The 26177-nt window shown below is 45.6% G+C and overlaps 1 protein-coding gene across 3 annotated transcripts in view; it reads right to left on the bottom strand.

Annotated features, from left to right (window-relative positions):
* LOC115095729 (lysosomal acid lipase/cholesteryl ester hydrolase-like) overlaps positions 1 to 26177 on the bottom strand; it is a 116512-nt gene that overhangs the window by 67742 nt on the left and 22593 nt on the right. Inside the window, exons 1-3 of one of the 3 annotated variants that reach the window (XM_029609823.1) lie at positions 21002 to 21028; positions 16981 to 17116; positions 11618 to 11735 (exon numbers count right to left, since the gene is read on the bottom strand). In XM_029609823.1, coding sequence (XP_029465683.1) covers positions 11618 to 11735; positions 16981 to 17109 — 247 coding nt within the window. In that variant the 5' untranslated portion in view covers positions 17110 to 17116; positions 21002 to 21028. Of the gene's footprint in view, positions 1 to 11617; positions 11736 to 16980; positions 17117 to 20621; positions 20851 to 21001; positions 21029 to 26177 lie in introns of those variants that run through there. The other 2 variants (XM_029609822.1, XM_029609821.1) reach the window with 2 other exon arrangements.

The raw sequence follows: 26177 nt of genomic DNA, 5'->3' as shown, positions 1-26177 counted from the left end.
TCTTATGGCCTGGATTGGCCACTGTTGGAAACAGGATGCTGGGCTTGATGGACCCTTGGTCTGACCCAGTATGGCATTTTCTTATGTTCTTATGTTCTAATCCCATTGATGTTCCTTGTGACCTTGGGTACAAATTTAGAGGCCTTTTGACTGGCAATAACCATGATTTCCTCCTCCCCCATAGGCAGCTGTAATCAGACTTGCACAGAAATAGTATATAAAAGAACAGAATAAAAAAATACAAAATCATAATTTTTAGGAATATCATATACAACTCTTATGCTCAGTCAGACCACAAGAAAGAGAAGATTCAAACTGAAAGAAGGAAAAACAGTGGAATTAAAGCCGAAGAGAGAGTAAGGATACTCATTATACAAATGCGCCAAACTCTCCTGGAGGGTAGGAACTTCTAAATTTGCCATAGAAGGAGCAGGATCTGACGGACATTTATCATTAAGAAATTCTGTCAATTGTGAAGGTTAAAAAGAAAAAAACACAAAATAAAACACATTTTACCCCTTAAATGTTACCACACATTTACAGGGGAAATATCTCACAGCCAAATCAGTCCAGTTATCACAGCAACAGCCCTTAGCCATGGGAAACAAACAGCAACTCTCTCAGTAACTCAGCTGATGTGGAATAAGTCTGCCCACTAGGTGTCACTACTGAACGATGGTCAACCCTACCTCTGAGACTGTGAATGATGCCTATGGATTATCCACAGTCCAGGATGGCCCAGGTAGCAGAAGCCAGGTATGGGGTCAGCCTTGTTGTCATTGTATAAACCAGGTAACTGGGAGCAACATCTGGATTCTGGAGAAACATTTTAATATTTGCATACGTGATTTTTTTTAAGAATTTAAAAATGAAGTGCAAGTCTATGGGGTAGAAAGTACGGTCTCTTGACTAAATATTACAATTTGAAAATTCTTCAGTAGGTCAACTGCAAGATCGTACTAATCTTAAAAATGTTATAGCATTTTCAGTCACAAAAGATGATTTGTATTAGTTTGGGAGGGAATGGTATCTGCTAGGGATGTGAATCGTTTTAGGACGATTAAAATTATCGTCCGATAATTTTAATATCGTCTTAAACCGTTATGGAACACAATACAATAGAGATTCTAACGATTTATCGTTATAAATCGTTAGAATCGTGAGCCGGCACACTAAAACCCCCTAAAACCCACCCCCGACCCTTTAAATTAAATCCCCCACCCTCCCGAACCCCCCCCAAATGACTTAAATAACCTGCGGGTCCAGCGGCGGTCCGGAACGGCAGCGGTCCGGAACGGGCTCCTGCTCCTGAATCTTCTTGTCTTCAGCCGGCGCCATTTTCCAAAATGGCGCCGAAAAATGGCGGCGGCCATAGACGAACACGATTGGACGGCAGGAGGTCCTTCCGGACCCCCGCTGGACTTTTGGCAAGTCTCGTGGGGGTCAGGAGGCCCCCCACAAGCTGGCCAAAAGTTCCTGGAGGTCCAGCGGGGGTCAGGGAGCGATTTCCCGCCGCGAATCGTTTTCGTACGGAAACGATTCGCGGCGGGAAATCGCTCCCTGACCCCCGCTGGACCTCCAGGAACTTTTGGCCAGCTTGTGGGGGGCCTCCTGACCCCCACTAGACTTGCCAAAAGTCCAGCGGGGGTCCGGAAGGACCTCCTGCCGTCCAATCGTGTTCGTCTATGGCCGGCGCCATTTTGGAAAATGGCGCCGGCTGAAGACAAGAAGATTCAGGAGCAGGAGCCCGTTCCGGACCGCTGCCGTTCCGGACCGCCGCTGGACCCGCAGGTTATTTAAGTCATTTGGGGGGGGTTCGGGAGGGTGGGGGATTTAATTTAAAGGGTCGGGGTGGGTTTTAGGGGGTTTTAATGTGCCGGTTTTGCGATTTTTCACGATTTTTCACGATTTTTCACGATATTTTATCCCCCCAAACGGCAACAATACGATTCCCTCCCCCTCCCAGCCGAAATCGATCGTTAAGACGATCGAGGACACGATTCACATCCCTAGTATCTGCGCCCTTTCTTAAAGATGACAGATAAAAAAAAAAGCAAACAATTTTATAATTTATTTATTTTTTACAGCTGAACCAATTTTAGAGAGTTTTATAAAATCAAGGCAGCATTCCTATACTGAAGATACACCAATCTCTCTTTCCTTTTGTTATCTCTCTATTGTGTCTCATTAGTTGTCATCATGTCTTTTGGTAGTTTCACACCTCTTAATGCTGAACACAATAAGACTTGCATTCCTTCAAATGTTCCTTCTGATACTTTTTCTATTCCTATATTTGATTCTTCTAAAATTGTAGGGGTCACTCCAGACCCCCTTTCTTCTTCATTCTTATATTTTTGGTCTTTGGTATTTATAGCTTCAGTTATGCAATGTATGCAAACTTTGCTCTTCTCTCACAACTACTACCTATAGTGCAAAGATCGAGTAGTTGTATTAGATTGGGAGAAAAATAGATCATTTGCAGGCTGTGACAAAACCAACTAAGAATGATCTCAAAATATTGTTGTACACAAGCTTTCAAGACATGGGTCATTCAGTTGAAGATGGGACTTACATGATCTCAAAAGCATAGGCACGGGGGAAGTGACATCAGCCTGCTAAAATGGATGCCTAAGCAATAGACTCCCCACCACATTTCTCAAACAAGTGGAATAAAACTGATTTATTGGTGGAAAATATTCCAGATCTTTACTGACCTGAATTCCAAGGCATCATGGAAATGTCTAGCCGCAAAAAAACGGTCAATCTGAGCCACTTCTCCTATGATTCGAGGGCCTGGCCAGCGTAGTGGAGCAAGTGGAATATGCAAGGCAAGTGAAGGCGGTGGAGGCCAAAATGGAAGAGCAATCAGTTCTGGCAATGCAGTTGCAATCCTTGGTGAAGGATTTAGAGAAGGCCAACACCGAGTTGGCTAATAAATATGAGGACTTAGAAAATCACTCTTGATGGTCTAATTTGAGAATCTGGGAGCTGCCAGAGACAGAGGATTATGAAAATGCTGCAGAGGTGGTGCAGCGGATTTGCAGGACCATCTTAATGGTCAGTGATGAGACTGAGGAGCAGCCACGTCAGGTCGACATTGCTGTTGATCGAGCACACAGGGCTCTGGGCGCAGCCCCGTGAAATGCTCCAAGAGACTTCATTGCCTGCTTACATGATTTCAGATTGAAGAAGAAAATTATGAATCAAGCGCGCGAGATGGGATCAAGGACATGGGAAAGAAAGGATATAGTGGTCTATAATGATCTGGCCCCCACCACAATAAAAAATCACAAGGAACTACAAGCTGTGACCTTACTGTTACGCAAAGAAACATTCGATATTGGCGGCTGTTCCCAGTGGGCTTAGTACTTACAATCAGTGGGGTCACCTCCAGATTCAGAACTGATGCTGAGGCCATGGTATTTCTGCAAGCTGCCGATTTATCTTTTCTGGTGGGAACCTCATTAGCCGTGGGCCATATAGAGCAGGAAAGACCAAAGTGGCAAACAGTGGGAAAGGGGGGGGGGACGCCAGCTATGAAGAAATTTGGAAGGAGCTGCATCCCATCTGTTCAGTCCTAGACTGGGAGACCGTAACGTAGAGCATTATTTGATGATAGTGGGCAGCTTATAAGTTGCTGTCTTTTTCTCTCTTTTTTGTGCAGGAATTCATGTTGCATGTTGTGACAGTTTGATATCTTAGGAGAATGTTGGGTTGAAAAATAATAGTTGGCATTTCTACTATTTTCTATGTATGGTTAAGAGGAAGAAATAGATGCTCTATTTGCAACTAGTAATGGGGCCAGGGGACAGGAATGGGAAGTTAGTGAGAATATGGGGGCAGTTGTGTGGAAGGAAGGTTGGAAAGGGGGAGTTTTCCTTTGTGTATGGGAAGGATAGGGTGGATGTACGGATGGGGGAGGGGTGAGTAGAGGGTATGCTTGGTAAGTGTGGAGGTGGGATAAATGGAATGCAATGGTGGGATATGGTCTGATAATATTTTTTGTGGAATTATTGTACGATTCAATGCAGGGGTTTAAATGTGTCTTTAAAGGTAAAGGGCTTGAATTCGCCCTTTAAGAAAAAAATGCTGTTTAAAGAACTGAGATCCTTGGGAGCAATGGTTGCCTTTAATCTGGTGATTCATCTACGTAAATGGGATGAGAGCTGATAGAATCTAGGCAATATCCTAACATGTTCCTTGCTCCATGCACTTCCAAAAATAAATATGGAGGAGTAGGGATGTCACTGAAAGTACTGATCGTGTGCATAGACATCTGGATGGGGGATATGTTTTTGTTCAGCTACAAACTGCCAATGAGAAATATACTTTGGTGAAAGAATACTGCCCTAATTCTCATCAAAATAAATTTTTAGATCTTATGGATGAGAAAGTAGTGTTACATGTCAGTGGTCATTTGATATTAGGAGGAGACTTTAATCTTATTAGGAATCCATCTCTTGATAGTTCCTCAGGGTCCAGTTGCACTTTAAAAGCTTTGAGACTTAGACTTAAGGCTGTCATGGATAAATGACAATTAATAGATGTATAGAGAATTCTACATCCTTCCTCTAGTGATTACTCCTTTTATTCAAAGCCACATAATTCTTATACAAGGATACAGTTTTTTCTTGTGGATAAATGGCTAAGACGAAGAGGGCTGAGGTTGGATCCATCATGTGGTCAGACCATGCACTAGTATGGTGGGAAGTTAGCCTTGTTATAAATGATTCAGGCAGACATTTCTGGAAATTTAATGACCCTTATTGCAGGAAATAAATGTCAGCCAACAAATACAAGCAGCTATTGTAGAATATTTAGAGACTAATGATTCTGAAGAGGTAACACCGACACTTGTGTGGGATTGTCTCAAGGCAGTTATTTGAGGGAAACTAATAGCGTTGGCGTCCTATAAAAAGAAAGAGACCAATAGGATTAAATGTGAATTGAAGAAAGCAATCTTGGCATTAGAGCTGAAGCATAAACAAAATCTGAATGCAATATTCTTAGGGAGCTGGAAGACAAGGCATAAGTTACAACTAGTGGAAGCTAAGGATATAGCTTATCAATTAGATTTGGTCAAACAATCAAATTATGAATTGGGAAATTGGGCTGGGAAACTCTTAGCTCACACACTTAAAAGCAAAATTTACACAGACACAAACTATGAAAATCAAGACCAGGGAAGTAGCTTATTTATTAGCTGGGGCTGGTCTTTGGCGGAGATTCTCTCAATTTTATGAGGAACTATATGAACAGGATAGGGACATTGAGGAAAAGATAGATGCCTATTTAAGGGATATTAATTTACCAACTTTGGGGGTAAAGGATAGAGAAAAATTGGGTGGTTCCGTTACTTCAGGGGAAGTGTTTGTTATGATTGCTGCCCGCCTATCAGTTCATTGTAAAGCCCAGTTGGCTACTTTATGTTATATGGAAACAGATATGATGTTCCCCGAACGAATGTCGGTATACAAAAATTGCAAATAAATAGTGCGGCCTTCTCACCTTCCCAGACAGACCTCAGTGCTCAACTCTCAGTCGTTGGTGGTAGTCGGCTGCTGGCTCCGACCTCGGACCCCTGCCAGTGTTCCTGGTCCTGCCATGCTGCCCGGGACCTCCAGCCAGGATTCTTCTTCCAAGCAGGCCTCTCTGCTTGCTCCGCGGAGATACGCTGATGACGGTGCCGTGCCCCTTCCTAGGTGCGCATGCAGCTCTAAGTCCTTTAACCTTTTAGGTACCAACGTTCCACGAGTGGAACATCTTTTCATATACTTTTAATTACTTGCAAATTTTTTTATACCATATTTGGGTCTAGTTAACTAAGATATGTAAAAAGGGGCATCAGGAAATAATTCCTTCAATGAGCAGGATCTAAAAGGTTAAAGGGCCCGCGACGGGAACCTGGCTGCAGACCCGGATGCTGACATCATCACCCTCAGCGTACTTAAGCTCGGGCAGCGCTCCTAAGCGTTGCCTTTGCAACAGGTCTCCTCGGTTCCCTGTTGATCGAGTGCTTGCTGCTTCTAGAGATTCGTCTCTGCCCTGTGTTCCCGATTCCTCGTTCCCTGCTTCGGTCTGACTTCACGGATTTGGACTTTGCTTTGCCTGACTCTGTCTTATGACTTTCTCCAAGCCTGACCTCTGCTACGTCCGACCTCGCCTGCCTTCTCCAAGCCTGCCCTCTGCTACGTCCGACCTCGCCTGCCTTCTCCGTGCCCTGACCATTGTTACGCCTGACCATGCCTGCCTTCTCCGCGCCCTGACCATTGCTACAGATAACCTTGCTAAAGACTCTTACTTGTCCAGAGTTCTACGTTGCTCACCACAGCTTCCATTGGCCGCCAACCTTTATCTGAGTTTGACAGAGACGCCTCTACCTCTATCCTCTGGACATGGACTTTCAAGGCTTTGGACTTTCTTTGCTCAAGCACCTTCAGCCGCTCTCTGTTCCTTGGTGCTTGGGTTCCATTTCTGCAACCCGTCTCGGATAGACTTATGCCACCTGCTGGCTGCTGTCTCTGGGCTGAGCCAGCTACCTTCATCTTCCTATCTTGTGGCCCGCCTAAGTCCTGCCGGCCCCGGCACCCAAAGGCTCAACCCGAGGGGAATGTGGGCTGGTATAGGTGAAGCTCCAGTGGCCTCTAGCTTCAGCCCACTCCACCTGCTGACGGTGGGGACCCGTGGGCCCTTGCCACGGGTTGCATCAACCCCACTTCAGCCCAAGGATCCACCTCCAGCGTAACAGTGTTGTTGGCAATGAAAGATTTGAAATCGGGTAAGGCACCTAGTATTGATGGCTACACCCCAAAATTTTATAAGACTTTCAAGGAGTGGCTGGTGTCTCCTTTAACACACATGTTTAATTATTTGAGAGGGAGGTTAGTTCTTGTCAGGGGCAAATGTGGCAGAGTGTACGGTTTTGCCTAAAGAAGGGAAAGATCCTAATTTTTGTAGTTCTTACCACCCAATCTCTCTTATTAATCTAGATCTAAAGATTTTGGCTAAGATTTCGGCCCAGAGGTTGAGGTTTATTATCCCCTTCCTGATACACAAAGATCAGTCAGGGTTTATGCCTGTGATAATGTGCGGAAAATGATTAATTTGGCCCATTATGCTAAACAATGTCAGTTGTCATCTTTACTTTTGGCAGTAGATGAAGAAAAAGCATTTGACCGGGTTCACTGGTCCTTTCTTTTTAAAGTGATGGGAAAAACAGGGGTAGGAAGTCACTTTGTGCATTGGGTGGGGGAATTATATAAGAATCCCAAAACTTGTACAGAGGTTAATAGGGGTTATTCTCTTGACTTTGGGGTAGGGAGAGGTTTGAGACAAGGATGCCCACTTTCTCCTTTTCTATTTGCTATTAGTATAGAACCTTTTGCAGAGAGGATTAGGGGACATTCCAATACATTTGGCCTTAGCATTGGGGGTGGCCATAAAATCTCCTTATATGAGAATGACAATGTTTATTCTTACCAAGCTAGAAAAGTCTCGAAAGATTATTGTGGCAGAAGTAGAGAGGTTTGGACAAGATTCTGGGTTCAGAATGAATATGGTTAAACTAGAGCTACTGGATTTCTTCTTCTAGGATTTAGAAGCACTCTATTTGCAAGAACAATTTTCTTTTAGATGGGCAAAGGAGAAACTAAGATATTTAGGTGTCAATTTGGGTAGGGATTTTTCACATCTATTTTGACTTAATTATGATTCCTTACTGATTTCTTTGTATAACAATCTTGATATCTGGGATAGATAGTCTTAATCTTGATTAGGAAGGATTGCTGCAATTAAGATGAATATCTTACCTAGTGTTGGGTTTGTGGCATATTGTGGACTCTTGGTCGAAGTGGCGATGACTCCTCCCACAGGGAGGGGCCCCGTGGGGAACCACAACGATTGGCTAGACTCTAGTAAGCAGACACTGAGGAGAAAAAGCTTTATTATACTGCAGTTGATGAGTAGAATCTTGCCCAAGGAGCGGACAGTGCTGTAGTCCAGAGATATCACAGTGCTTGGTCTCTGTAGATGATGGTCTCATCCAGATGTAGCAAAGGTCCGGTAGTATTCCGCAGTGCGGGATAGGCCGTGAACCTGAAGGGTGGCATGAGGAGAGCTGGAACGTAGTGGTACTCACAGAGTAGCAGTGCTGATAACTTCCTTCGGTAGTTGAATGAAAAGAGGGACCTGAGGACCAAGGTGCAGGATACCCTGAGCAGAATAGACCCTCGAGGAGCAAGTACCTAGGAGCGCCGAGGGTTCCTGAAAGAAAGCAGACAGGACCCCCGAGGAGCGGGTGTCCTTAAGGTTAGGCAGATTAATCCCGGAGGGCGAGTAGAAGCAAGAGGCTCCCAAGGAGCGGGTACCCGAGCATCTGTAGTAGCGAGATACCTTGAAGGGCAGTGAGGAATCCAAGTGAGCAGCTTAGAAGCAGTCAGAGTAGCAAAACCAAAGTCCTTGCTAAGTCGTTCAACTGGAGTAGAGCAGAGGTTTAAATACCCGGAGATACTGATGTCATGTGGTGGGGCCGCCCCCGAGGTTCCCACCATAATGTATTCAAAACATAGGCAGCGTACACGTGCGTGCCCTAGGATGCCTCAGGAAGAAGCGTGGCGGACTGGGACGCCCATGCTGGCTCGGAGATGCCGAGGGTTTCGGCAAACAGCAGTGGAGGCAGCCATTCTTCCAATGGAGGAGGAAATGGGTAAAAGAGAGGGGAGGCAGAGCAGTTGCAGCCATCTGCGACCGACGGACGCAACACCTAGGTTGTGTTAGTTATTTCAGACAATTTCTGATATCATTTTAATGTATACCTTTCAGAATCTCCAGAAGAAGATTTTTTCTTTGATCTGGAAGCAAAACTACTGTGGGCGCAGCCGTTGCGACGGTGGTGCTAACCGGACCGCAGGCAGCCTCCTGCCCCGTTTGGGAGTAGCTTTTGTACGTTCCATTGGTCCTGAGTCAATCTAGCTACACGCTAAGAAACAGAGAAATTACTTACCTGATGATTTCATTTTCCTTAGTGTAGACAGATAGACTCAGCATCCCGCCCACGGCTGCCCATGAACGGTACCAAGGAATCGCCCATGAGGTGAATCTCGATTCCAAGAGGTTATGGGTAAGCCGTCGCCCTATCCCTAATTCAGGGCATCCATAGTATTGCTGGGATTCAGCGCTTAGGTTTGGTTGAGTACAGTTGCGGTCTCCAGTTTTTTTTAATCAAGTTATAAAGTTTTATCCAAAAATTCTAATCGAGTTTTTCAATAGTATGTCCACAATGACTTTTGAAGAGAATACTGAATGGCTGAGGTCACTGCAGGGGTGTATCTAGGGTGAATTCAGTTTTGAAACCTGACTGTCTCCATCTGCTAGCAGGGGCACACATAACCCATTGGTCCTGAGTCCAACTGTCTACATTAAGGAAAACAAAATTACTAGGTAAGTAATTTCTCCACTCCTTTAGTCACACACACTGCACTGTATAAAACAAACTTCATCTCGTTTTAGTGTTTCTCATCCGGCCGCCACACTGCAGAACAAGTTATCTCCTCATGTTCATAATGCTGTTTCTCTCAGTGCTGCCAGCCACAAACTGGAAGTGCCTCCTTGTCCCGCTGTTTCCATTTCTTCGGTCTAATGATAGATTTTCTACATATTTCATAAGGTGCCATATAAAACCAATAATGACGAAAGTGTTGCTAAGTCCCACAGTGTCTACTGGTGAGCGCTGAAGCCCTTTAGGTTCATTTGGCTCTCAAATTACTGGCCCAATAGGTGAATAAGTATATTACATGCTAGACAGAAAAAGCAGCAATTATAAAATTTCTCTCTAGAGGGATCAATATTTCTGCACAAACATATGAAATGATATGTAACTCTGCTACATGAATTGCGGTATATAAAAATGTTAAATAAATAAATAAATATGAACAAGAAAGGAAGGGAAATCATCTTTGCACTAGACCTTCATAATGCAGTAAAAAAACTGCTTTTCTGTACACCCTCCGACTTAATATCATGGCGATATTAAGTCAGAGGTCCCAAAAGTAAAAAATAATAAAAAATTAAAAAAAAAATAAATTTTTTTTAAATCAGCCCGCGGCTTGAAAATCGGACGCTCAATTTTGCCAGCGTCCGGTTTCCGAACCCGTGGCTGTCAACGGGTTTGAGAACAGACGCCGCCAAAATTCAGCATCGGCTGTCAAACTCGCTGACAGCCGCCACTCCTGTCAAAAAAGAAAGCGCTAGGGACGCGCTAGTGTCCCAAGCGCCTCTTTTTACCACGGGCCCTCATTTGAATACTAAATTGTGCGCATCCCGCAACTTTTACTGTATTGGCCCGTTAGCCAGGCACTACGACTGCCTCTTGTGTTGCCTGAAGGTGAGTTAGCAGACATGGCTCTGTGAGCGAGACCTGGACAATCCTCTCTCACAAGAATGTGGCTCATGAGCAGCAAGTAGGATCTGAACTCAAGAAAACTGTAGCTTGTTGGCTTTGTTTTCTGCACAGAAACCTCCTAAGATTTTCCTCAAATTGTACTGGTTAATGAGGGCTATTCTACGTTCCTAAAATGAAAATAAATGGAAACTGGAACTAAAGTTTGAATCTAATGAGGAAGCATATACACTATGTTCGCAATAGAACTTATTTTACAGTGAGAGTAATGGAACTACAGCTTTCAAACCAGGAACACAGCTGGTCACAGCAGTAGCAAAAGGCAATAACTTATTGCCAAACTTTCATCTTTATTCTTCTCCTTTAAATCACTCTTTTTTTCTTGAATTTCATGTCTGATGTTATCTGTTCTCCACAAAATACAAGCTATTTGTTGTATATATTATTGTTGTATTATGCCTAGCCAAACATGCTCTGCTTAGTGTATTTCACCTGAATATATGCTGTTTAGATTTAAACCGTGATCTGCCCAGAATAATTAAAAGTTACATGGCTCAGAAAACAAATTTCATAACTAACTAACGTTTACTCAACCTGCACAGAAATAAGAGATTTGGGATCCTGTGCCTGGGCAAGCAGTGCCCAAGGAAAACCCTTGTAGCATCCAGCTGATGTCCAATGGTACAACATACTTGTTCGCCTTTGCTTATAGTAAACTGGGCAAGAAACATAATGGCATATAACTGGGAAAGTAACATAAAAGCATCACAAGACCCATGGGGCTCTTAGGCCAACAGGCAAGGGTGGCTGCAACACAAACATTTTGCTCAGGGATCTCATATTCCAGCCCTCAAGGATCACAAAATGATCTGGTTTTCAGGCTGCTATGAATACGGAAGTCCAAGCCTTAAGACTCTTGGCATTGCTCCACAATCCTGCGGATGTGCTGAGTGAACTGGGTAAATGCAAACAAGGGGGGGAGAAAAAAAATGGAGAATCAGCTTTCTTCCTTCTTCCTACTAAAGCAGTCAGTGCAGCCTGAAAAATATGTTGAGGTCTAAAATTGGCATGCACAGCAAGGAAAGTAACCCAAATGAAGGAAAGGAACTGGAGTTATTCTCTTTCACTTGCCTGGTAATAATTCAGCATTAAAATTCCAGACAACATCATAAAAAAACCTTATTTTAATTCCCAACAAATCTTCAAACAAATATTTCATACCTTCATTCCCAACCTTTTTTATCCCGCAAGGAATTCTGTTAACACTCAGGATGTATCCATCATCTGTCACCACTTCATACTCCTCACTGAGATATCCCCTGTAGGTGATGAGTTCACTCTAGAGGAAGAAATCACTGACGTGAGCCTGAGAATGTTTCCAACGAGGTCCATATTCAGTAAGCCGGTTAGTGGACAAGTTTAGCCGGATACCCTGTCTGAATATGACCAGCCTAAAAAGTTTTCCAGCCGGATAATAAAAACCTAACTGGCTATGTTTGAATATAGTCAGTTAAGTTTTTGTTATCCAGCTTTGTGTGGCCACATAACATGATGCTTAACCGGATATCTTTATAAGAGATCCAGCTAAGCAGCACTGTCATTACTTTCTGAAACAAAGATTAAGATTAAGCAGTGGCCAATTCCCCCCCCACCCCCCCAAAGCTGCTGCTAAAGTCTTGCCAGGCTGTAGTATCCTTCTCCCATCCGCCCTCTTCCCACTCTTTTTAAGTTTTGAGAAAGTGCCTGGCATCGAATGCCGGGCCACAGTCCCATTCCCCTCCCCACCTACCCCCCCCCCAATGAAGATTCATGGTGCCTGCCCCCTCACTCCCCGACCCTCCCCATCCCAGTCAATACAGTCTTTATCTGTGCCGGGAGCGAGGGACTCTGCCCCCACGCCTGGCGCTTCCAGCCCTGCTCCGACAGCGACAGCGCTGGAAGCATAAAAAGAAAAACAACTTTGCTTAGGCTTCCAAAGCAGCGATGGAAGCACCGGGTGTGGGGCAGAGTCCCTCGCTCCCGGCACAGATAAAGACGGTATTGGCCGGGATGGGGAGGGTCGGGAGCCATGAACCTTCATTTTGGGTGGGTGAAGGCGGGGAGGCAGCTGAATGGGAATTTAAATGACCCGGGCACGTTCTCAAGATTTAAAAAGGTTTGTGGAGAGGGGGGTGGAGGTAGGATACCCCGGCCTGGCAAGTCTTTAGCAGCAGCTTTGGTGGGGAAGGGGACCGGCCGCTCTCTAGTCTTAACATTTGTTTTTAGGGGGAATGACAGTGCTACTTAGCCGGATGTTTTTTTAAAGATATCCAATTAAATAGTGTTTTATGCGGCCACTCAAGGTCTAAAAGTTATCTGGCTAACCTAATTGGATATAACCAATATTTGGCTACGTTAGCTGGATATGTCTGCCCCTTCCTGGAATGCCCCCCCAAATGCCCCTTTTTAATCTGTCTAAATTATAACCAGATAACTTTTGAGTTATCCGTCTAAATGGCTTTTGAATATGAACCTCCTCAATTGTAGCTACCTTAGCTGAGAGATCTCTATGACAAGGAAGTGTGATGTTCATATTACAGTTCCGTAATATATTTTAATTAATCTACAAACCAAGTTCATAATTGATACCTTCTATGTTAGCAACCATATGAACCTTTTTGGAAACACTGTTAAACATTTTAACTTTGTAAACCGTTGTGATGGCTAAACCAAACGACAGTATATAAAACTCGATAGATATATAAATAAATAAATAAATACATACATACATACATGTTTATCATACTCCAAAAATGGATCCCTTGTGCCTCAGCATTGCAGCCTGAGTCACAGGGGCAGCCCTACAGCTTCCAGTTTTACCGCACACTTTGCCATGTCATTTGTTACAATAGCTAGTACTTGGGATTTAAAGAAACAAACAAAAGTACAAAATGCCAACAACTGGGCTATGCTTGCAGAGTTTTGAAACAGAGTTTCTCCAGCTTCTAGAAAGGAAAATATTCCGCAGGGAAGGAAAAATAGGCAAGCATTATGTTCAACTATGACAGGATGAGAATTCAGATTGAACATTCTGCCAAATCACTTCAGCTCAGGCACCAGCAGCAGATCTGGAAGATGACTCAGAGTCCAAAGTGCTAGTGTCAGTCTGGGTCATAACAAGGGCTAAGCACTCATAAAATCTGGATGAGTCTGCAAAACTGAAAAATGTTCTAGCTAATAAAGATTAGCTAAACATCATATAAATTGTTACTTCCACAGAAGTATAGTTTATAAGAAAATATTAAAGGTTAATTAATGAAAGCTCCTCTCAGAGGTGACAACAGTTAGTCTCTAACAATAATATCACAGGCTGGACCTAGCAGATTCTTTAGCCTGTTCTATATTCCACTCTCTCTTATACCAGTATGTAAAGTTTTAATAACCATTAACGCCTGTTATCCTATCATAGGTATCTAGGATTGCTGTGTAAAATATGTTGTAAGTATTGATGTGGCAGTAATAAATGTTTATTCATGTGCATCCTGTACTGAAAATTACCTGCAGACTCTTACTGAGGTTTGAAGGGATTCCAGTCCTGGAAGCATTTCTGTGAACATTTTGTTGCTGATTCAGGGCAACTCTTGAGAACTTGTCTCATGATTGAACTGTATTCCATTGAGGTCAGTTGTGTGTTTTGTATTTTTGAGGAAGTCAGATAGAAGGAACTGAATATCGGGTATTCTGGTTACCAAGGGAATTACAGGCAAAAATGTGATTCTCTAAAAACCTCCGTAGAGTATCACGAGGAAACAAGTTTTGTGCTGACTCACACTGGGTCTGCCTTTTGAGGGTGGGTGTTGTGAGAGACATGGTTGGAGGAAGAAGGATGTATGTGTGGGTCAGGCTGACGCAGCTGCTGGATGTGCGAGGCAGGATACTGCAGGGTGTTTGAGACAAATCTCAAGAGAGCGTCTTTAAATCACTTATTGCAGCATGAGTCCCCAAGTCTTCTGTTGGTAAACTACTTTTAGCTTTCCTGCAATACACTAATAACAGAGAAAGCTAACATTTTAATTTCCTGCCACATTAATTTGCATACTTCTTTTTAAATTGCAACAGTATTTTAAAGAATCAGAATATTACATACATATGAGTTACTCTCCGCATAGCTCACCGGTTTGTAGGTTTTATGTGTTCATAAGAATACTGAATACCAAGTATGGTTTCGGTTGAACAATGCTTTAAAGTTTCAGTAAAGACTGCAGTAGTTCTGTGGTAGTCAGAATATCTGTTTAGACTGAATTCTGATTACACAGAAGACCTGTGCAGGGGCTGGCTCTTTAGTGTTTTTTTTTAGTGTTGCTACAACATTGACAATGGCAGCTGGACTTCCCAGTTTATTTTATTTATTTATTCAGCCATTTTATATACAGTTGTTCCAAATGAAGATCAAAACTGTTTACAACATAACATACAAGATTTGACATGAGCATTGGCTTAATGTGAACATATGACACATGCATTGACTAACAGATTACAGATCAGAATCAGGGGTGATGTAGGTCTACAAGGATGTTTCAGTGCAGTGATGGCGAACTCCCGTCCTCGAGTGCCACAAACAGGCCAGGTTTTCAGGATATCCGCAATGAATATGCATGAGAGAGATTTGCATACTCTGGAGACAGTGCATGCAAATCTCTCTCATGCATATTCATTGCAGATATCCTGAAAACCTGGCCTGTTTGTGGCACTCGAGGACTGGAGTTCGCCATCACTGTTCTAGTACATTTAGGGAGCATAGTAGGGATGAAGTGTGGTAGCTAGTTCAATTGTTATGTTCTTAAAGAGATTGTCTTTGTAGATACATGCTCTGAGTTCAGATATTAAGTCAGGTTATAGGCATTTTTAAATTTAATATATAGTGAGGGGCAGGGTGAGCTTTGTGGAAAGTGTACTTTTCCCTTTTTGAAATGTAGCCTATCTACCAAATAAATAAAGCACCTTAGGCCATACTAAACTGCTTGCCTCATGTTTCTTTCAAACTTGAGTGATAGAATATGTTGGTGGCAGAGGAGTTACTCCTGCAGGACACACTAATTTAGAATCCAGTCCGGACAAGATGGCCCATTACGATGTTAGACTTGTGCTAACTGGATGAAAGGACTGTAGACCCGGTCTATTCAAAAACCGTAAGACCACCCTCAGAAGGCATATTCTCCTCACAGTAGTTTATATACTTTTCTATGTACTAATTTGAAAACAAGGACATGTCCTGCTTCCAAAGGGCAGAAGGGTTCACTTCTGTATGTTCCTTCATAAGTCTTTTAGCTGTCAGCCAACTGAGCGATTTTAACTTAATGCACCATCAGTTCACTGACTTAAAAAAATTATGAGAGCGAAATATAAGAAAAACAGTTTTCCTCATTCAACACAGTGGAATGATCCATTGCTATTAGACAGAATTAGCTACAAGAATAACAGGGATTCCCAGGTTTTTGCAAACTGCACACCATAATCCTATGCTACAATCAACAGCAGCTTTTTATACTCCTGGATGGTGTCATGCTGCTGAATGCCAGTTCTCCTCCTTTCCACTCCTCACCCTCTACCTGTCTCTATCAGAAAGTGACTTAATCGAAATTGCTAATGTTTGACACAGAGCAGTCTTAGGCATCCTCAGACCTGCTTTATTGACTCTGACCATGTCGCCTCTTCACTGGTCTGTGGTTCATCTTCTCACTCTGTTCTATCTCCTTTATGAGAATGGCAAATACTCATCCCCTCTAAGCTACCAAAAAGAGGTGCCCACAAGAGCAATAATGCACCTTGTACAGTATGCAAAAAGAGAACTAGTGCTGTGTAATAACAAAACAGATTGGGGTAGATTTTCAAAGGGTTACGCGCGTAACCCCAAAAACCTGCCCCTGCGCTCCGAGCCTATTTTGCATAGGCTCGGCGGCGCACGCAAGCCCCAGGACGCGCGTATGTCCCGGGGCTTTGAAAAAGGGGCGGGGTCGTGGGTGTGGCACCAGTCCGGGGGCGGGACCAATGCCTGTGGCATAGTGGCCATGCCAGCAGGCGCAACTCCTTGAAATAAGGTGGGGGGGGGGGAGCGGAAGAAAAGTTCCCTCCGAGGCCGATTTCTGAGCGGCCTCGGAGGGAACAGGGGAAGCCATCGGGGCTCCCTTAGGGCTCGGCACGTGCAAGGAGGTGCACACTTGTGCAAGGTGCACAAGTGTGCACCTCCTTGCGCACGCTGACCCCGGATTTTATAACATGCGTGTGGCAGCGCGCGCATGTTATAAAATCGGGTGTATATTTGTGCGCACAAATGGGTGTACAGTAGTGCGCACAAATGTACCCCGCATGCGCTCATTTAAAAATCTACCCCATTATTAATCTAGATTTGGATTTACCACACCCTGATGCAGCAGGAGTCAATTCAGCTCTGTGGAAAACTTAGCACAGGCCTTCGTGGATTCACCTCTGCCTCCCAAGTAACACAAGATCTGAATCAGGCTTCATCAAAGTAGCTTTCCATTGACCAATGGATAGAAGTGGTAACACTAAATATTTCTCAATGATTTTTTAAGCAGATTACGTACAATATTCATTCTTGCTTCAGGATCTCCATCAGCTGGAAAGAGGTTGCCTGTGTCTTTTTGTCTTCTGAAGAGCTCTTTTGAATTTACAAATCCTTGGATCAAACACACCATAGCAAGCAACAGCCACATCTTGGCTCTGTGAAAAATAAGACAAATACATATTAATAGTTTCATAATGATACAGTTTGGCTTTGAGTGACTGGATCCATTACTGTAAAAGAAAAAAAAAAGAATACACACTGAACAGAAAATACACTTGGCAGGACACCATTTCAACTGCAAGGGTTTCCAAAGACGGTGAGGCGGTCTCATTAAGAGTCTAGACATGATCAACTCCAAGCAAATGATCCACTAGGGAAAAGCTTTCTTCTCAATAATATAAGTTCATTTTCCCTCCGACACAACATTAGCGCTGAAAACATGATTAGTAAAGAAAAAAGCACGACAGTTTTTATTTCTTAGATTATAAAATTCCCTTCCTGGCAGCCTGGGTTCAATTGTCTCACGATATCGGTCTGATCTACCAGCATGTAAATACGTTTACTCCCTGCCGAACATCCAGGATGTCCTACAAAGGCAAACATTTGGGCTCATTATTTAGCCTGAGAACGGGATGCCACCGTTTGCCTATGTGCAGAACGTCCCCCAGCTCTCTGCCAGCTAGCACTACTCACCATGGAACTAGACAAGTCGGGGTGTGCGTAGCGCATGAATGAGAAAGAACGAAAGGTGGCACGCCCACTGAGGGCTGGAATCCCTGGTTAAAAAAAGACCCGCCAACAATATTTCTCTCAAATTGTAGTTTACCAACAGCATTACTGATAAAGCAATCACACATTTTACAAAGTTCACTTTAATTTGTAAACTATTTAACCTTTCTCAAGGCCAAGCACTAGAGCTAATCTGTCAATAGGAAAAGTATAGTCGGTAATAGCCAATTAGTTTTTCCAATAAACTAAGTCATTTACTGTAAAATGGACAGGGGAAATGATCGATCTCCTTGGCTGTGATGGTATCATGCAGAGGCCCTGACCGGGATTCCTGATCAGGGCTCTCTCTGCTCCTTGGGCTGGCTGGAGCTGCTGATGTGGAAGAGATAGTGTTCACAAAGCTCAGTTCACCTCTCATTTTGTGATTCTTCCTCCTTCACAAGCCCTTACAGATCCCAGGCACTTCCCTGCTCTCTGGTGTGACTCCTGTTGCTCCAGCTCCTGCAGTATATCTGCATGTACTCCTATTTCAGACCAGTGGCAGTCACATGCCTACAGAGTTCATGTGAACCACTCTGACTCATGCATGCCCTAACCCCGGCAGCTTAGTAGCCAGAAGCTCTCCGATCCCTGGGCTGCAGCTGCGTGTAGTGCTTCCAATCCTTGAGCTGGGAAGCCAAGGGATCGCATTCTGAGGGATAGAGCCAGACATGGTGCTAGCTTCAGTGGATTAAACAGCATGTCCACATGACAGCCTGCCTACCAAATACAGCCCTGTTGGGCAAGCAGTAAGCAGCCAATCTGAAGAGCTGAGTCAGGATAAAAGACCAGGAGCGAGGAGGGGAACTAGGATATGGTAGTCAAGTTTGGAAGGAAGCCAAAGAGCCTAGTTGGAAAATGCATATAGGGGTAGATTTTCAGAGCCCTGCTCGCCTAAATCCGCCCAAAACCGGGCGGATTTAGGCGAGCAGGGCCCTGCGCGCCGGGAAGCCTATTTTACATAGGCCTCCCGGCGCGCGCAGAGCCCCGGGACTCGCGTAAGTCCTGGGGTTCTCGGAGGGGGGCGTGTCGGGGGCGTGTCGGGGGGCGGGCCCGGTCGTCGCGGCGTTCCGGGGGCGTGTCGGCAGCGTTTTGGGGGCGGGTCCGGGGCGTGGCTACGGCCCGGGGGCGTGGCCGCGCCCTCCGTACCCGCCCCCAGGTCGCGGCCCGGCGCGCAGCAGGCCCGCTGGCGCGCGGGGATTTACGTCTCCCTCCGGGAGGCGTAAATCCCCCGACAAAGGTAAGGGGGGGGTGTAGACAGGGCCGGGCGGGTGGGTTAGGTAGGGGAAGGGAGGGGAAGGTGAGGGGAGGGCAAAGGAAAGTTCCCTCCAAGGCCGCTCCGATTTCGGAGCGGCCTTGGAGGGAACGGGGGGAGGCAGCGCGGCTCGGCGCGCGCAGGCTATACAAAATCGATAGCCTTGCGCGCGCCGATCCAGGATTTTAGTAGATACGCGCGACTACGCGCGTATCTACTAAAATCCAGCGTACTTTTGTTTGCGCCTGGAGCGCAAACAAAAGTAGGCTGTTCGCGCTCGTCTGAAAATCTACCCCATAGTATGGGGGAGGCAAGGAACTTCTTGCCTCCCTCCCCCAAAACTCCACTCATGTTTTTTCCTCCAGGGGTTCCCAAATTAGTCCTTGGGACATACCTAGTCAGTCAGGTTTTCAGGATATCCACCAAGAATATGCTTGACATCTATTTGCATGCACTGCCTCTCTCATGCATATTCATGATGGATACTCTGAAAACCTGACCGATTAGTATGTACTGAGGACTGGGATGAGAACCACTATTCTAATCAATTGTTCTTGCTGCTTCTGCACTAAATTCTCTCATCTTCTAGTCTTGCACCCATCCTATTTTTCTCTTCCCTCCCTTTCTTCACCATGACCACCTCTCCTATCAGCCTCCTCCTCTTACAGTTGCACACAGCACCTCTCCCAGCCTTCTTTTTACCCTCTCATCTCATATATCATCTCTTCATCCTTTCCCAGTCCTTATTTCAGCCCATATTCCCCTTTCTCAACTCCCCATGTCCTCTCTCACCTTCTGTCTCCTTCACTACCTGGGTCCATTCTACTAGGCCCTATCTACCTATTTCTCTTCCTTTCTACCAGCTGATGTCCCCTCCCTCCTCTCAGTTCTTTCCCCACTCTCACAGACTATTTCCCTGTCTTAGTCCCTTCTCCTGGCCCTCTAAGCTCCTCACTTTGCCCCTTGATCCCCTCCCCATCACCTCGACTCTCTTCCTTTCCCCATCTCCTCTCCCAGCTTGTATCCCCCCTCAGCCCAATGTCCTTCTTCTAAGCCCTTACAGTAGTCCCTCCTCTTCTCCCCTCCCAGCTATCTCCTTCTCCCCTCATAGCCCTTCTATCAAGTCATCTTTCCATTTCTCACTCTCTTTCCCAGTTTTCTATCAGCTCCTCTTCCTCTCACCACAGATAACCAAAGGCAGGAAGCTGTGTCTTCTATTGCCTCCTCACCCCCCCCCCCCCCCCCCCCCCCCCCCCCGTGGTCAGACATTCATAGCCAGCAAAAAGGTTGCAGGGGAAGGAGGGAGCAGTAACAGAGGAGACACAGGCGCTTCTTGGGAAGGAGGGAAGCGGGCAACTGCTGCCCCCAGCAGCTTGTGGGCCAAAGACTACTACTCAGTCTCTCCTCCCCCCTCCCTGGTTCCTCAGATTTCTCCCTCCCCCACCCTTCTCAGCCCTCACAGGTGCTCCTACAGCTGCCCTTGATTCCTTCAGAAGCAAGCACGGTCCCTGCTACAACAGCAGGTTTCTTCTTTGCATGGTAGAGCAGTGGGGGTGGGGTGCGTGCAGCTGAAGGAATCACAGTTGGCTGCTTTTTTGTTATTTCTGGAGCAGATAAGACATTTTTTTTTCACTTACCTTTTTTTCTATTATCCATTTATCCTAAAAGGCAAGTTTCACAGCTTGACTGAAAAAGGTTTCTCTTTCTCTCTTAGTTCCCCTGGGTGTTTGTTGGTGTGAGTGCCCCACCCAGCTGGGTAATTTCCTCCTTTTGATTTAGGTTTTTTCCTTTCCTTTCTCACTGGCCAAATAGGCATTTAGCTTTTCTGTTTTACCTCTCCTTTCCCCCTCACCAAGACAGCCTAGAAGGTTTTAGGCACCTTTTCATTTCTTCTCCCATTCAAAGCCTTAAGATTCTAGGCAGTAATTAGGTTTTTTTTTCTCCCCCCCCCCCCCCCCCAATTACCAGCTCAATGCAGGCTTCAGTGGGCTTCTGACTGCAGTTAAGTCAGGCTTACCTTTTTTCTTTTTCCCCGGCTTCCCTCTCCAGCTCTCACACCTTTTTTCCCCACCTTACTGCCTTTATTGGCCTTGCACACACACGCCTCCCTTTTTCAAATATTTTTCAAGTGTTTTTGCATACTACAACTTCAGAAACATGGCCAAGACTAACAAAAAGGGCAAGCCAGCTGAGCCAGATATATTCACATTCCCACCAGTCAATGAAGTCCTGGGGCCACATAGTTGATGAGACACCAGCTACACCAACCATCCAGTCGGCCACAGTACCAATACCACAGTCTATTCACATACAACTAGTTCCAGCCCCCCAGCTCTCGGGGGTTTTCAACCCCCTGCCAATTATGGGGATACAATTTCAGCCACTCCATCTGGGCCCAGCAATCAAATTCTGACTACCACCAAGCTGCAACTTCCATCCTCAGCATGCAAGGACATTTAAATCACTTTAGTGCCCATGGGCACCCCCTCATTTCCTGCTGGGCCAATCCAGGAGCCTGTTGGTAGTCAGAAATCCTATGAGTCTCCTGCAGGAGAAAGGAGAGTACCCAGCTCCTGCAGAGATTCTTCCTGCAGCCATTGGTGTTAAATGTGCTGATCATTAAAGCCATCCTCTTAAGATTAAACTACCGCATGCCTAGGCCATTCACAATGTCCTGTGCTCCAGCCCCCTCCTCCCCCCACTTATAATTTAATTTTGCACATTTTTTTCTTTTTTTCATTTATGCTTTTTTTGGGCAGTGGGATCCCTGTACCAAGAGTGGTAAAGTATGATGATTAGCTAAAAAAGGTCACCCATTATAAATGGGTGATTCCTTTCTGCCTTCGGACAGTGTTTAATATAAATGTTTACTGCTCCTTTCCTCCCCTTAGGGCAATGAATGAGAGCTGGGAAAAAGTGCCATGCCTGATGCCAACTAAGGCAATTAGTTTTATAGTTGGATAGGATATCTTTTGTGTGGCATCTCATGGGATGTGGGGGCCACAGCATGATTGTTACAACTGTTTATTCAAGAAAAAGCGGACCTCTGAGGCATCCACATTAAAAATGGGTAAAGCATTCCTGCAGCACTGAGTTGTCAGGGTCAGGAACACAATCGTTTGATGCAAAACCTTGAGCAGTTCTGAAGCACCTAAAAAGCTGGAACCTATGCTATGGTTCAAGTTGCCTGAAAAATGTGGAGAAAACATTGTTCCTGGCATGTGCAATACAGGTTAAAAATTTAGTTGAAAAATGTTTTCCCGTTGATAGCAGGGCTGAATTAGCTATGCTGTCATGGGAACTGTCATTCAGGGCCCGGGAGGCGGAGCTTCCTAAGCAGAGGTTAGAGCTTTGCTCTCTGCGGCTGCGCGTGAGTTCCCGCGCAGGAAAACAGAATCTCCTCAGTCTGTTTTTTCTACGCACGTGGAGCTTAGTTCTCCTTAGCGACTTTTTTGTTTTTGAAGAGAAATGTCCAAAAAACAGATTAGACCTTTGGGATTTAAACCCTGCCGTTGCAGGATGGACATGATAGGTGTTACCGCTGCCTGGGACCTGATCATAATCGAAGCGAATGTGAGCATTGTGGCCGCATGTCGCCAAGGGCCCAGGGACAGCGCGCCCAAAAAAAATCGAGGGACTCAAGAGCAGCATTGGAGGATCGTATGCCCCGCCATCTGAAGCGCACTCTTCACCGGGGCCCTCCAAACAGGCCCCCAACAGTTAAGACAGCCTGCTTGCTGGATCCCAAAATCTCCAAGCCTGGAGATGACGTGAGATCCACAGGTAAAAAGAAGAGCCAAGACCCTCACAGGTCTAAGCAGGCCCAGAGAGAAGCGTCTGTACCGGGGCGGGAATCGCACCCAAAACATGTGGCACATAGCGGAGAACATGTCACTGGTTCGCGGACGCATCAAATGGGAAAGATGTCGCACCTGGCGCCAAAGGAGGCTCCCACGGCGCCGAAGTCGACACACTCAACACCGAAACTGACGCACCGGGCACTGAAGCCGGTGCGAAAGAGGACGCAATTGGCTCACAGCACGGCGCACTCGACGCATTCCACCTCAGAGGGTCAACTCTAGCACAGTCTTGACATCCATCATCACCAGCGTCGCAGGGCTCTGCTAAGACACAAAAACATCGACAACTGTCTCCTGGGACCAGCCGGCCAAAAAAAATAACACTGCCCCTAGGGAACGCCAACACCAACATGCCAGCCACAGACGGCATAGGGATGAGGCTGGGGACAGAGCCAGACAGCTAGCTAGCCCACATCTCTCGCATCACTCCAGTTCATCACACGGCACCTTATTGCCACTTCTTGTTCCAAGGAAGCGTGGATGCATGTAACCTCTTCCTCCTCATCTTCACAGGGATTCTCTGACAGATCATCGGCATCAAGACCGCGTCCCTTGGACTATGATCTATCAGAACCCTTACCAAAGAAGAAAAAGGTCACGGGATATATCCTGCCATCGGGGAAGGAATCTGTGAACCTAGACTGACATATTAGGCTCAGCAGTACCACCGCCGAAGCAGAGTCGCCCGCAAATGCCTCCGCAAACACAACAGGCATTTTCTCAATTGTCTGAGGCACTGTCTGGTTTCTTAGAAACTCTTCAGACGACTTTCACTTTACCTCATGCATCTTCCTCGAGTTCTCCAGGAACACCACAGGCCACAAGAGAACCATCACCAGAACCTACGAGGTCACCTCTTACGCTCCGGCCTGCATCACCGACGCTCAGGCCTCTTTCATCCTGGGACTCTGATTCCCCTCAATCCTCGCCAAGTTCCTCCGCCGGGTACCCGTCAGACCCGCCAGAAAAACTGCAGGAGCCATACTCGCCACCTGAGGATTTGTCCTATCCAAGATTCTTGGAGAAAATGGGAGCTATACTGCATTTGGATATCCAGAAACTCCCTGATCCAAGGGCTAAGAAGTTAGGTTTATTAAAATTTTTCAATGTCCCTGGTGAGCCAACCTCCCTTCCTCCTCATGAAGTACTGGCCAAGGTACTTGAAAAATCCTGGGAAAACTCCTCTCACTTCCATCAGTCTCCAGGAAAACTGATCTGAAGTTCAGAATGCATAAATCGCCTTACTACTCCTCGCCACAGTTGAGGCATGCGTCCATAGTGGTAGAGTCTGCCATGCAGCATGCTAAAAAATCTAAACTGCATGCCTCTAACCCACCTGGTCGTGATAATCGTTATTTGGACGACTTTGCAAAAAGAACATACCAGAACGTCATGCTAGCTGCTCGCATACAGCATCATCAATTCTACATGGTGCAATACCTGTATGAATGTATTCAGGCAACTAAGGGAATGCTCACCTCCACTGCAGACCCGATTCTACAACCACTCCAAGACATGGAAGAGGGTAGGAGACATCTGCTTCAAGCTATTTATGAAGGCTTTGAAACCTCTTCCGGGGCTTTAGCTACAGCCATTGCAGCTTGGAGAATGGCGTGGCTCCGAGCAAGCGCAATAAGGGAAGACCTACATGATAAGCTGGCCAATCTGCCATGCACTGGCGATAATTTCTTCGGAGACCGCTTTCAGGAGATTGTTTCAAAATTGAAGGATCAAGTGGTGGCTGTGCAATCGCTAACTGCTCTGTCCAATTACTCATCCTCTCGACGCTACTTCGGATCCTATAGGTCTTATCAACCTTACCGACCTTCATCATACCAACCGTATCAAAGACCACAACAGTACCAACCACAGAACAGGAGAGGCAAACCAAGAACCCAACGACAACAAGGTCAACAACCGGCAACCTCAACAAAGCCGACCCATTCTTTTTAGAGCTATGGCCGCCACCAATACCTCAAGCGCCCCCGGGAAGGATCACATCTTGCTTTCCGGAGTGGGAAGTAATAATATCCGATCGATGGGTTCAAAAGGGCTATCAGTTCCAGTCTGCAACCAATCCCTCCCTTCCTCACATAGCGATTCAGACAGCAAGGATGTCACATCCCCAACTCAGAGAAGAGATATCATCCCTCCAATGTCAATGGGCAATCCAAACTATTCCACCGAATGCCCGGAACACATGCTTCTATTCACCATATTTCCTCATTCCCAAGAATTCCGGTGGCCTTCGTCCAATTCTGGATCTCTGCGATTTGAACAATGTCTCAAAGAGAAATTCAAAATGGTGTCCCTCAAATCCATTCTACCACTCCTTCAACCCAACGACTGGATGTGCTCAATAGATAGGAAAGATGCCTATATCCACATTCCTAGCCATCCATCCTCATGGCGCTACCTGTGCTTCCGATACAAGGATGAACATTACCAATACAAAGTTCTTCTGTTTGGTCTATCGGCAGCTCCCAGAGTTTTCACCAAATGTATGGTGGTGGTGGTGGTATACCTCCGTCAGCGGAGCATGAGAATCTTTCCATACCTGGGCAATTGGCTTCTAGTAGCCTCAACTCCCACAACACTGATCAAGCATCTTCAACAGGTAATCGAATGCTTGGACAAGTTGGTACTCGTGATCAACTACCACAAATCGACCTTGTACCCAACTCAAGTTCTACAGTTCATAGGAGCTCGATTAGATACCACACGAAGCAGAGCATTCCTGCCAGAGGACAGAAAATGGGAGATGTGGCAGCTCCTATGCTCCCTCAAAATTATGTAAAAACCTTCAGCACATCAAATCCTGACAGTCTTAGGTTACATGGCAGCAGCCATATTTATGGTGCTCAACACCAGATTGCATATGTGTCGACTACAGTGGGGGTTGAAACGACAATGGAAACAAGACTCACAAATGTTAACGACACGTCTGGTACTCACTTCCGAAATGACGAAGGATATAGACTGGTGGCTCAACAAGTCAACACTATCCAAAGGGGCGTTGTTCAGTCGTCGTCGTCCCCACACACACATAATGTAGTGCTTACCACCGATGCTTCTTGCAAAGGATGGGGAGAACATTTGTATCTCTTAGAAACACAAGGACTATGGTCTCGAAAAGAGCAAAACTTACAAATAAATTTGCTAGAACTCAGAGCAATTCGAAACGCCTTGCAAACATTCCTACGCCACTTGCAGGGCCGCAGGGTCATGGTCTACACGGACAACCAAGTAGCAATGTTCTACATAAACAAACCATGAGGGGTCCGGTTCATGGTCCCTCTGCAAGGAAGCGCTTCTATTCTTCGATTACACACA

This window comes from Rhinatrema bivittatum, chromosome 7 (assembly GCF_901001135.1).
Source record: "Rhinatrema bivittatum chromosome 7, aRhiBiv1.1, whole genome shotgun sequence".
In the NCBI taxonomy this organism is placed as follows: Eukaryota; Metazoa; Chordata; class Amphibia; order Gymnophiona; family Rhinatrematidae; genus Rhinatrema; species Rhinatrema bivittatum.
Note: the sequence above shows the minus strand (reverse complement) of the source record. Positions and strands in the feature narration are given on the sequence as shown.